Below are 13,661 nucleotides of genomic sequence, written 5' to 3'. Positions count from 1 at the left end.
AATCTATTTTCTTCTATGTTCATAAAATAAAAAATTAATATACAATAGACTCATTAAATAAATTATTAAACTAATATTTCACTATCAAGTGAGACAAAAGATAATTACATTTTTCTTTATTTCTTCAAGAATAGAAGAGAACAACTAAGATACGAGAGCAAAAATAATAGATCTTTTTCTCTTAGAGAAACAAAAGAAAATAGACATATAATGGAACCACAATTAAAATCTGATTATAAAAAACACAAAGTACAATACTTTTTCTTCTATGTTCATAAAATAAAAAAATAATATAAAAGAGGTTCATTAAATAAATTATTAAACTAATATTTCACTATCAAGTGAGACGAAAGAATTACCTTCTTCTTTACTTCCTCAAGAATGGAAGAGAACAAAGGAAAAATAAGAGCAAAAATAAAATATTTTTTTCTTTTCAAATACAAAAAAAAAACGAAAACAGGTAAGAATGAAAGATGAGAACAATTTGTGAGAAACTCAAACTATAATGAAAAAAATAATAAAAATATCTTGATAAATCTTTTTATTCTTTATTATGTATGGTTTTATATTTTATTATTTATTACCATTAATTATTATTTTTATAAAAGAAAAGAATATTTGATTTAATATTTATAATAAAAAAAAATCAAAATACATAATATCTATTACAAAAAATAAATAAAATACCTATCATAAAAAAAAATTCTAATTTTTTGGGGGGGCCATGGCCCTCCCCTGCTACCATTATCCTCCGCCACTGACCTAAATATAAATAGTAGATTCTTGAAAGATATAAATGTTAGACTGCAAACAAAATATAAATAGTAAACAATCAAAACTTACAAAATGTAGACTATGTAGACAAATATAAATAGTACACTATGCAAAAATACAAAGGTTAGACGTTTGATAAACTCTTCTATTGGAGTCCTTTTTTTACAATTTTTTTGGATTTTAAATTTCAAATTTTAACTTTGCTCCCATATTTCATAGCTTTTAAAATTTAGAATTTAAATTCAAACTTTATTACTATATATTTTGAATTTCAAATTTGACAATATATATCCTAATTTAGAAAAAAAATATTGAAATCGAGATTATTAGTGATTTTTATATCTTTAAAAATTTTAAGAATGTATAATTTTAACTTGTAATGATATACCAATGTCTATGTTATAAAAATTATTTTTTAAATTATTGTTTAAGGTTGTGTAAAATGTAAAAATATGTGAAAATTATTTAAAAATATTTAAAAATTCATATTTAAATTTTACAATTATTTATTTATTATTTTACACCATATTTTAATTATTTTTACTATTAATATTATATTAGGACTAATATGTTAATATATTATTATATTATTAAGAACGAGCTTTTGTTCCTAAATATTATATTACTTGTTTATTTTCTATATCATATTTTTAACTTTTATTGTTTTTAATTGTGAATATTAAGGTATTTCCATTAAAAAAATTTAATTTATCATTTTTCAGATTTTGATAATATATAAAATACGAACCTTTCTTATAAGTTAAAAATATTTGAAAGTTGTTTAAAGACATTATAAGAATCTATTGAAAAACCTACACTATTCTACAATTTCCTTTTAATGTTAAAATTTAAATTTTATTGGTATAATTTTTGTTTAATTAGTCAAATAGTATCACTTTCATTCTAAAGTTTCAGTTTGGTAATTGCTTTTAGAGAAAATGTTACTGTATATATTTTGAATTCCAATTTTCACAATATATGAATCTTAATCTTGCAATAATATTGAAATTGAAATAGTTAATTATTTCTGTATCTTTAAAAGTTTAAAAAATTTATAATTTTTATTTTTTACCTTATATTTTAATTATATTAATATTATTATATTTTATATTTACATTATTACATATTATTATATTTTATAATATATTATTATATCATTATGGGTCATCAAATTTTTTAATATTTGAATTTATATATTTTTATCAGAAATATTAAAGTATTTATTACAAAAATTAACTTTTTGTATATATTTTTCATTTTAAATGTTAAATTTAATTTTTTTTATCACATTCTCTTTCTTTTACTGTCTGTTACGATTTCAAATTTGAATCCAAAATTTATTAATATTATTATATGTATTATGATTAATTTTTCACAACATAAAAATGATATTATTTTCAATGAATTAATTTTGAAATTTATTCTAAAAACACATAGAAGGAATATATTTAGGGATGGCAAAAATACCCGTGCCCGCAGATATCCACGGATAAAATCCACGACGGATAGTTACTATCTGCGGATATTTATTACCCGCGGGTAGCGGATAGCGGATATTTTAATACCCGGTTATAAACGGGTCGGGTACGGGTATCATACTATCCGTACCCGCGGGTTCCCGTTACCCGCAAAAAATTAAAATTAAAATTTAATTTATATTTTATTAAGTTAAATTTAATTAAAATTAAAATTAAAAGTAACAGTATATTTTGTTATGTCAATTTTAATTATAATTATAATTATAATTTAATTTATATTTTATTTTTATAATCTTATATTAAAAAATTTATAAAATACATATTTTTTTAAATATTTGCGGGTATCGGGTATCCACGGGTACCCGCGAGTTTTAAAAATATTCGCATGTATTTTTTAAGCGGATACCCGGCGGGTAAACGGGCGGGTAACGGGCGGATTTTTTTTTAGCGGGTCGAGTACGGGTATCATACTATCCGTGCCTGACCCGACCCGTTGTCATCCCTAAATATATTACCTAATATTATCTACTGCTTGATGTTTACAAAAATCAACTATAAGAAAAGTTCAGTTTCGAAGGACATTAAATGAAAAAAAATAGTTTCCAATGTAAATTCAATGTAATGTAATATTATATAAAAATATAAAATGATAATATTACATTAATCCTACATAAATATAAATTTATTCTTAAATTAATATTTAAATTTAATCATAAATTAATATAAAGTTAAGAATACAACCATAATCAGTACTATTAGATCAATCAGTTTTCAAACACAGTGATAGAAGAAGATTTTGGTTTCCAATGCAATATTTTAAAACCATAATTGATATAAAGTTAAGAATACAACCATAATAAGTAATATTAGATCAATCGGATTTCAAGCACATTAATAGAAGAAGATTTTGCATTTTGCATTAATCATTAGCGATAAATAAAGAAGCATATAACATCTCAAAAAACAACATGATGATATTTTATATTTTTTATATACTTAAAATTGATAAATAATACTTTTCGTGAATGTCTTAAACTCTAATTATGTGTTTGATTGATACTTCATGATTCATTGAGTCCCACAAATCATGATTGTTGTTGTTCATAATAAATAGTCATAATTCAAAATACAAAATTCTTGGAAGACGAAAAGTTTTCCATTTATTCTTTATATTTTTCACATTTATATTGAAAGATGTAAGTGTTGATTTATAAAGTTTATTCAATAAGCTACATTGAAATTTAAGAAGATTTTTGAAAACTGTATAAAACTCTCTTAAAAAGGTAGGTAGATTTTTAAAATATTTTCCATTTAAAATTTTAATACAATAAATTCATATATAACATTTCAATGAGAAACACAAAAAGTTGTTGGTTTCTAATATTTAATGTTATTTAATGACAAAGACATTCATCTTTGAGAAGCCGTAAAAATATATCTTGGAAGTGGGTTGGAAGAAACTGAAAAGTTCTTTGAGAATTTGAAAAAATATACCTTGGAAGTAGTGTTGGAAAAAACTGGAAAATTGTTTTAATTCTTCTTAACATCTTTATATTTTTGGAAGATGAAAAAGTAAATTTTGAAAAATATAAATATACTTTTCAGTAAGCTAGGTAAAAAAAAACAAAGTCTTAATTTTTAATTTGGTAATTAAATATATTTAAGGTAAGTAATTTTATTTGCATTTATTAATATTGTTATTAATTATTAAGAAACTATTAAGTTATCAGATTTTAAGAAAAGTGTAATATGTAATGACTATTTTTAAAATAAATTAATAAATACATAATTTTTTTGTAGAAGAGAAGAAAATATTAATACTTATATAAAAAATATTTGTTAGTTATAAATCTTTCTTCTAATTTGAACTTTTTAAAAGCCTATGTTATCATTAATGAGACAAATTCATGGAGTCAGAACTTTATTTTAATTTTGTTTGTTCAAAAATTTAAAAACTTGGATTATGCCTTTATAATTTGTATTTATTATAAAAATAAAATGTAGTTTATGATTTGCATTTACTTCACCATAAAAATTCTGAAATAGTAAATATTATCTTATCAAATAAGATTTAATATTATATTTTAAAGTATTCACTCTCGATTCTACAAAACATTTCAGTCAAGTAATATCCGTAAATTCCATACAAAATCCTAATTAATTTATTATATTACAATTTTTAATTAGATTTATTTTATAAAAATTAGCTACCTTCTCCAAGAAACTTTGTAAAAGTTTCTAAAGTTGTTATTTTATCATATTTACTTCAAAATATTAATTATGAAGACCACCAATTATGTATATTTTGGGACAATGCACATTAGAACTCAAAACAGTATTGTTAGCTTTGCAATTGTATATAATTATATATTAGATTAGATACTATTAGAGATTTTGGTCATTCAAAATGACTTTTACTCTATGGGAATGTGAGAAGATTTTTGGATCCCATATAAAACTTTTTCAAGAAGGTATGTAGATTTTTTAAAATATTTTCCATTTAAAATTATAATACAATAAATTCAAATATAACATTGTATTGAGACACTAAAAAGGTTGTTGGTTTCTTCATAATTAATGCTAATTAATTATAAAGATGTGTTGGAATAGACAAATTTTTATCTGTGTTGAAAGAAACTGAAAAATTATTTTTATTCTCCTCAACATCATTTAATTTTTCGAAGATGAAAAGTATTTTTTGAAAAGTATAAAAAACATATCTAGCAAGCCAAGTAAAAAAAAGTTTTAATTTTTAATTTGGTAAATAAATGTATTTAAAGTAAATAATTTTATTTGCATTTTTTATTAATAAGATATTATTAATTAATCAGATTCAAAAAAAGTGTAATATGTAATATTATTTTTAAAACAAAAATTAAAAAAATAACTAATATTGTCTATAAAAAAGGGAGAAACTATTAATATTTATATAAAAATATTTGGTAGTTATCATTATGTATTCTTTTAATTTTAAATTATAAATCTTTTTTGTACTCTGAAATTTTTAAGACGTGGGACAAAGTACTGGAACGAGGAAGCAAACGAATATATTTCATTCATGGATAACTTATTAAACTTTAATAAATATTTATTGAAGCATGAACTTTATTTCAATTTTGTTTGTTGAAAAATTTAGATTTTACCTCAATTTGTATTTATTTTAAAATAAATTGTAACTTATGATTTCCATTTACTTCACTATTATAATTCTTAAACAATAAATATTATTGTATCAAATAATATGAAAATTATATTTGAAAGTATTCACTCTCAAAATTACAAAACATTTCAGTAAATATCATGTAATATTTTGTAAATTCCACACCAAATCCTAATTAATTTATTGTATTACCATTTTTAGTTTAATTTATTTTAAAAACAATAGTTACTTTCTCTAAAAAACTTTGTAAAGGTTTCTAAAATGTCATGTTATGATACTTACTGCTCCAAAACATTAATTATGAAGACCACTTATTATGTTTTTTTGGGACATGACACTCTCTTACTATAATAAATGAATGTTGTATATACATGTCTTCTCCAACACATCATTTCCAACCTTTGTCACCATAATTGTTTTGCTCAAAGATTAAATTTTCCGCATTGGTTTGTGTGCTTTTATGACATCTGCCAAACATAAATGTTCTACCAATATTAAATTTTCCCACATAGGTCTATGTGCTCTTATGTTCTTAGCAATTGTATAAATGTTTGCATCTTCAACAAACACCTTTGGGCTCCCTCATTCTTCTCAAACACTCACCATATTCATCCATCCAAAAAAATATTGCAAGTGTGGTAAGTGAAGAGACAAAAGAAATAGAAATCATAGAAGATGTACACATAAAGCATAACCCAAAACAAAAAGAAAAACAAATAAATAAAAAAAGTAAAAACCACGAAAAAAACATTGAAGCAAAGAAAACCCCTAATAATAAAAAACAAAACTTTAATGGGTTAAACAAAAAGTAAAAAAAAAAACATATTCGAAGATGAAAAAAAAAACAAAAACTTAACTTAAACAAATCGTAGTTGAAAAAAAAAAGATTGGAGAACATCATAAAAAAATAGTAAGTTGATTTTTAATGCAAAGAAAAAACCTTAATAATGAAAAACTTCAACTTTGACAAATCAATGAAGAAAAACACAAAAACAGTGAGTTGAGTATGATCAAAATGGATTAAACAAAAATGAATAAAAAAACCAAACTGAAAATCAAAAATCAATCTGGAAAGTACAGAAGACATGGATGTGAAAAGAAGAAGAGGTCAACTGAAGACACATCCTGATAAAATCTTACCTGTGAAGAAAAAAAGATGGTAGAAAAAACAATAAGTTTTGAAACTGAGATCTAAAAAATAAAAATGAAGAAAAATAAACCTTTTAAAAACGTTATTCGTGCTTGATAGCTTTGCCTTTGGCTTTGAAAAGATCTTTCGTTTTCTCCTTGAAGATTTCATTCATCTCGAAAACAAAAATAAAGTTAAAGTTAATATGTGAGAAAAAAAACCCACATAAAAAACACAACACATAAATGAAAAAAAAAAACTTAAAAAAAAAGGAGAATGATTTTAGTCCAGTAAAAATCAAACCTTTTACAAATGATCTTCATGAAGGTCATCAAGAATCTCATAGCAAAAAATAAACCAAAAGAAAATAAGATATGAGAATAAAATATCCATCGAACAACAAATCTGAGAAAAAAAAAACACTCGATCAAACCAATATCGTCAACAAAGAAAAGTAGATCTGAAAGCTAAATATTCATCAAAGAAAATAATATAGAACAAAAATAGGTAGATCTAACAGAAAAATAACAATCAAAAACAAAAATGATAGAAGAAAATAGATATGAGAAGATGGTAGAACAACGAAAACAAATGAGAAAAGATGATATGAGAAGATGGTAGAAGAACGTAAAAAAATAAGAATTTGTTACCTTCTTTTATTCGTGAAGGTCATGAAGAAGTCAGAACAAAAAATAACCCAAAAGAAAAGTAGATATGAGTAAAAAATATCCATCCAACAACAGATCTGAGAAAAAAAGCTTGATCCAACCAATGTCGGCAACAAAGAAGAGTAGATCTGTAAGCAAAAGATTCATCAAACAAAATAAGAATTTGTTACCTTCTTTTATTCGTGAAGGTCATGAAGAAGTCAGAACAAAAAATAACCCAAAAGAAAAGTAGATATGAGTAAAAAATATCCATCCAACAACAGATCTGAGAAAAAAAGCTTGATCCAACCAATGTCGGCAACAAAGAAGAGTAGATCTGTAAGCAAAAGATTCATCAAACAAAATATTAGAACAAAAATAAGTAGATCTAAGAGAAAAATAACCATCAAACACAAAAATGATAGAAAAAAAGTAGATATGAGAAGATGGTAGAAGAACGAAAACAAATGGGAACTTGTTACCTGTTTCTTATTCGTGAAGGTGATGAAGAAGCTTTGAGACAAAAAATAGTGATCCAACATCTCGTCAAAAATAGATATGAGAAAATGGTAAAAAAATGAAAATAATGAAAATGAGAAGTTGTTACCTTCGTTGTATTTATAAAGGTGCTGAAAAATCTCACAGCAAAACATCAACCAAACCAAAAGAAAAGAACATATGAAAACAAAATATACATTGAACACTAGATGTGAGAAAAAATCTTCGATCCAACCAATCTCGTCATATAACAAAAGTAGATCTGTAAGCAAAACATTCATCAAACAAAAAAATATAACAAAAATAAGTAGCTCTCAGAAAAAAATATCCACCAAACACAAAAATGATAGAAAAAAAAAAGATCTAAGAAATGGTAGAAGAACGAAAACAAATGGAAATGAAAAGTTGTTACCTTTTTCTTGTTGGTCACGATGGTCATGAATCTGAGAATAAAAAACTGAGAGGAAAAGATCCATGCAATAGAGACGAAGAGAGAAGACGGAAAGTGATGGAGTAAGAGAGAAAATGAAAAGTTGGAGAGAATGAGATGAAGAGAGGAAGAGAGGAAGAGAGAAGACAGAGAGATGAAGAGAGAGAAGAGGAAGGTTGAGAAGAAGCTGAAGAGTCTAGAGTGTGTGTGAGTGAGAAAGACCGAAAAAGAAAAGAGAGAGAGATACAGAAAAAAAAAGGTGAGATAACTTTCGGATTTTGAATTATTTTTTGAAAGCTGAAAATTTTCTTTGATTGATACGTTAGCACTTTTTTCTATTGTAGAATGAAAATTTTGAATTGAATTGGATCAGATATATTATTTAATAGAAAAACTTTTCATTTGTTAGTTTAGAATTGTATATAGTATTAGATTAGAAGATGAAATACTAGTTTGTAGTTAACTTTTTTAACAAAAAAACCATTTGCATGGAAGAGATAATTCTATTCATCACCTCAAACATGTGTCAAATAAAATTAACTTCGACAAAAGAAATTGCCTGTAAACAATGCATACACACACAAAAATTATTTCCATCCACATGTTAAAAAATATCTAAATTAGTATTTCTCATTATTAACTTATGAAAACGATTATAGTATATACTTAAATAAGAATATATTTTTTTATATGGACAGTGGTTAAAAATAACAAAAAAAAAATGCTAAATTTCCAAATTAATTTGTAAATTCCCCATTTACTTTACGCTTGCTATAACATTTATACATCATTGAATTAAAGTTTAATTTTTAGCAAATTATCTGCTTTAAAAACTACAAGTGATTATCTTAAATCTATCATGGTCTAAACACAGAAAAAACTGGTCCCATATATGATATAATTCCTCCTTCTATACTCATATATCACTCAAATTTCTTACACAGGGAAGAAGTGAAGAGATAATGGTTCCATTCAGAGCCATATACATAAAATTTGCTACATTATTTTAACAATGAAATGGGTTCATTACAGGGGCAATAGAGGTTGAGAGGAATTCTATTCTACTTCAAGGGATACATACCACTCTTATACAGCAGATAAGAGCAAACAAAAACAAATGGTGCTCACACATGATAAACTTCACTTGGTATTTGCTAACACCATTCTATTCAGTTCCGGTAATTTTCTTCTTCAGTCCCTCAATGTCTGTAGCTAGCTCCTTCCTGCTAGACTGTATAGAAAATACACATAAATAATCACTTGTAAGATGTACACTGAACAAGACATGTGTTGTTGCAGAGGTATAAAAGTGTAAGCATGTGTCTTGGTAAAAAAGTTATCATTCAATCACTTTTGAATTCATTCAATAGCTCATTTATCCTATGCAGAAACATCATAGCACTCAAAAGGAAAAAATTTGAAAACAAAACGTACAAGTGTATCAAAACCAGCCGAAAACTCAGCAGAGAATCCAAATTCCTAAGCCATGGTAAAATAAAATAGTGAAGTATTCATGATGTGTTACTTACCTTGAACAGAAGGTATCGGTAGACAAACCATCCAGTGTATCCTAGACCTACCAACTCCATAATCTTTGGAAGCTGAAACATAAATAGTACTATTTCAGAACGGTTCACCAAGGTTTTATATAGATGATGTACTCAGAAATATATAACCAGAAGTGATAATACAATAAGGGAAAAGTGAATTATATTCATAAAGAGTGAAGGCTTACCAAGGGAACTGAGTTGATTGCACTCACGAGAATGGAAGATAGCCAAACAGCAACTAAAGCCCCACCACCATAGATAAGCACTGTGGACTTGTTTTCAACAGCATCCCACTGATTATGATAAATGGAGGATATTATTTCCACTTGGTTAAAAAATGAGTTTTTACCAAACATTGTGTAAAATAAGGGTTGGCAAGGAGGAGAAAGCGCATGCTTGTGGATTTGTTAAAAGGAAGTTCAGGACAAAACCAAATTGCTGAAATCAGCCAAGTAGTAAACTTCTTGCCTTTTCCTTCAAATCTGTGAATAACTCATTGGCATCTACTGATGATGATTCCTCTGAAGAAGCTCTGGTCTGAAGCAGAAAAGATTTTCGGGACACTGAAAAAGGAAAAGAGACATACCTTAGAATTATTATAAGATAAATGAACAAAAAAAATATGAAGAAATAACATTAACATTGAATAGGCAAATTACTAGTCCTAAAGGTTAGTAAAATTACAGACACAGAAGGCTTAACCAACTACAGTAATCAAGTGTTAAGACTCTTGGACAAGTATTAATTGGTGGTGGCATGAATTACCCCATTCACATTGCAGAAACTACTTAACTTTCTGGATTAGACTTTGATTTGGCCAAGTGTAAGCACTCAATACTACAAGATGTTTACTACCCTCATCAATTTCAAAATGCAGAAGTGTTTCGTTACATAATGAACATCACCTTGGACAGGGATGATCAAACATGGAATAAGTTCAAACTAGATACTTACATAACACTCCTACGTAATCAGTTAATAAGGATTAAAATACATCAAAGAGGAAGTGAGATAAATTATTTCAGGAGAGGACAAGATAAAAGAATTGGAAAACAGCTTATTAGCGCTGACAGGCGTCAAATTAAAGATATAACAATGTAAAAATACAAACATACTATATATGACAATAGTTCATGAGTTTATGCAAATGAAACCCTGTTTCCTTATCCATTTCCTACTAAAACCAATCTTCGATGGTCGGAAACTAAACATTGGCCATCACCCAGAAGGAATTTGAACGTGGTTCGTCACTTCATTGAAGTCTAACCAACCCCATTAGTAAATCAAATCAATCCAATTAAAAAATTTCTACCCAATTGTTTGGAGCCACCAAAGTTTACATCTTTTTGTACATTAACTTAGGAGGAAACAAGATTTCCAAATTAAGACTAACATGGAGAATGACACACCAAATAGAAAACGAGAGAAAAAGTAAAATGCATATCAAATGTAAAAAGAAAGGCCGTTTTTTTTTTCTTTTTCTTTGTTACAAATTCTAAAAACAAGTAATTAGAAAAACGCAATATTCCTGAAGATTAAAAGTTTTGAGACGAACAAGGAAAAAGAGGAAAAGGGAACCTGAAAAGTGGTTGAGGGAAGGTGAGAACAAGGTGGTGCTGGTGCTGGTTACACGTGGAGGCAGATAAGGCAAAGCAGAACAGCGGGTAACGTTGGTGGTGGTCGGAATCCTAGGTGGGAGTAGCACCGTCACTGCCGCCGCCGCTGCCATTATTGTTATTAATTAATATGAGAAATATGAACAGTGTGATGGGTATCACTCTATCTATCCCCAAACCGAGAAATTGGCACTCTGGTTGGTCTCACTTTCTTCTTTCTATTCAAATTCAATAGATATTTACTTTTATAAAAAAAAAATGAAAACAAAATAGAGAAGAACATGTTGCTTACACTGACTTGTTATCCACTACCTTAATTCAATATTCCAACATCTTGACACGTGGACTAACCTCGCTCTCTCATTGGCTACTTCCCTATCTTCTAAATCCACATCTCGATCAAAATTTCAACTCCTCCCAAAATCAACCCTACACAGTTATACCTACTAAAAACAATTTTTTGGCTATTACTTCAAGAAAACTTATTTTTAAAATTTTCTAAAACACGTGGTGGTTCAGAAATTACTTTTAGTAAGAGTAAAATTATTATTTTGAAATTTTGGAATGTGTGAAGAAATTGAGGGGGTGCAGGAAGTAAAAGACTAATTTCTTCCCCATCAATACTCCAAGAAAGCTGGGTCCTTTATGCTGTGCCAGCCCATTGAAATTTTCTTTCTGGGCCGGCCCATTATCCGCCCCCTCTCTCTCTCTGTTGCTCTTTCTTGCCCTAACTCTGCTACCCACACTTACCTTGCTTCAAACCACCACCTTCCTCGTCCGTATAGAACAAACCACCACCGACCCATCGCCGGAATTATGCTCCGCCTCGCAAAGCCGAACCCTTTTCTCTCCGGGCACCACCTCATCCAGCGCTGCTCCGTGAGCGGCACGGCGAAGGGCAAGGCGAAGATCAAAGCGGGCCAAGCCCTGAAACGCTCCCGCATCACCACCAAGAAATCAGGATCCGCATCCCAAACCGGAGCCCCACCCATGTCGCGCGAACGCCAAGAGCGTGAGAATCTATACGAGCGGTGCCTCCAGGCCCCCACCCCGCTCCGGTACCTTACCCCGCGGCAGCGCGAGCGCGAAGCGGAGCGCGAGAAGATGGGGCTCATCAGCAAGGAACGGAAGCGAGAAATCGAGATGATGAGAAGGAAAGACGACAAATTTAAGGTTTCGGAGAAACCCACAATAATTGGGACACCCGGGTTGGATTATGTCTCTCTGGGGTTAGTGGATGTGGAGAAGTTGCCGAAGTATGAGTTAACGGTTGAAGATGGGAGGAGGTTGGCGAAGGAGTATAGTAGGGTTTTGATGAGGAAGCATAGGGCTAGACAAGCTGCGGAATCGAATCTTTTGAGAATGAAAAAGGAGGCAATTGAGGCTTTGCCTGAAGGGTTGAGAGAAGCTGCTTTGGTTCCTGATTTGAGTCCTTTTCCTGTTAATAGGTTTATGGCTACTCTCACTCCTCCTATTGAGGGTTACATTGAGCAGGTTAGGGAAGCTGCTAGTAAGATCAGTGGAACGGAGAAGATTAGGTGACTTTGTATTGTGAATGGAATTCGTTTTGTTTGTGAATTTTGTCCACTGTTTGGTGGAATGGCATGGAATAGCAAATAATGTTGGTTGGTTTTTTGACTGATGAAATAGGATGTAATGTCATGAGAATGAAATATATTTAGTCTGATGTTTTCTATTGTTGTTGTTGTTGTTGTTTAGAGGTATGCCATGAAATGATGTTAGCAGGCTTAGATGGTTTGAAGTTGGATGAAATGAAACAGGCTGAAATTGAAACTAGCTGATTTACATTGTTTGAAATTGAATGAAATGAAATGTGTTGTAATGATCACTTTGATTTGTTTTCTGTCATTTTGAGGTATTGGATGAAACTTACTTGTTTTCTAATTTATGCTTGGGTTCAGTTGTTTTTCTAAATATTGGAATGGGATGAAATACCTACTAATGGTATCATGGTTTTATTTCAATTCATGAAAATTGTTGTATGATTCTATCTCATTTCACCTTGTTTTTAGATGAACAATTTGAAAGTAGGTTTTGAATTGTATTAGTGAATTGACCTTAGTGTGTTGTATTGTCATTGTTATAGTTGAACTGGTTTCCTTTTTTTGTGAGATAGTACAGTGTGAAAAACAAATGGAAGAAGGGATAGATCAGTGAGCATATTGAATGGCTGGTATTAGCATTGGTATTAAACGTTTGAGACAACAACTTGAAATCAAATTCATTGCATTAAAATTAATTGTTAAAGGAATTCAACATTCAAATGTCAAATTAGTGAATTGTGCAAGTGATTCAGTTGTTGTTGAGTGAAAGAGTGATCCTACTGAGAACATGTCACTAAATTCATCTATAGAGTAG

General features: G+C 28.5%; 2 protein-coding genes and 1 long non-coding RNA gene across 5 annotated transcripts; 1 reads left to right on the top strand and 2 right to left on the bottom strand.

The window, feature by feature from the left end:
* Positions 1 to 5,706: 5,706 nt before the first annotated feature.
* On the bottom strand, positions 5,707 to 8,823 carry LOC114166603 (uncharacterized). 3 transcript variants are annotated; one of them, XR_014985385.1, is made up of 3 exons: positions 8,099 to 8,823; positions 6,845 to 7,948; positions 5,707 to 6,716 (listed from the first exon to the last, which is right to left on the bottom strand). It is a non-coding gene; the product is annotated as an uncharacterized LOC114166603 (long non-coding RNA). The 3 variants fall into 3 exon arrangements; XR_014985384.1 differs by having other exon boundaries at positions 5,707 to 7,525; positions 7,671 to 7,948; positions 8,099 to 8,814; XR_014985383.1 differs by having other exon boundaries at positions 5,707 to 7,948.
* Positions 8,824 to 9,009: 186 nt separating this feature from the next.
* On the bottom strand, positions 9,010 to 11,533 carry LOC114166601 (CURVATURE THYLAKOID 1A-like protein). The gene is made up of 5 exons (XM_028051349.2): positions 11,245 to 11,533; positions 10,135 to 10,229; positions 9,852 to 9,959; positions 9,646 to 9,717; positions 9,010 to 9,347 (listed from the first exon to the last, which is right to left on the bottom strand). The coding sequence occupies exons 1-5, from the start codon at positions 11,393 to 11,395 to the stop codon at positions 9,282 to 9,284; spliced, it is 492 nt and encodes a 163-aa protein (XP_027907150.1). The 5' UTR covers positions 11,396 to 11,533; the 3' UTR covers positions 9,010 to 9,281.
* A 461-nt stretch (positions 11,534 to 11,994) lies between these two features.
* LOC114166599 (copper ion binding protein) lies at positions 11,995 to 12,978 on the top strand. The gene has a single exon (XM_028051347.2). It carries the CDS (start codon positions 12,099 to 12,101, stop codon positions 12,822 to 12,824), a length of 726 nt encoding a protein of 241 aa, XP_027907148.1. The 5' UTR covers positions 11,995 to 12,098; the 3' UTR covers positions 12,825 to 12,978.
* The last annotated feature ends 683 nt before the right edge of the window (positions 12,979 to 13,661 follow it).

The sequence above is a fragment of the Vigna unguiculata genome, chromosome 10, assembly GCF_037176805.1.
Source record: "Vigna unguiculata cultivar grain cowpea cultivar isolate G323 ecotype 2 chromosome 10, ASM3717680v1, whole genome shotgun sequence".
NCBI lineage: Eukaryota > Viridiplantae > Streptophyta > Magnoliopsida > Fabales > Fabaceae > Vigna > Vigna unguiculata.
The sequence above is the reverse complement of the archived record's forward strand: the minus strand, read 5'-3'. Positions and strand labels throughout refer to the sequence as shown.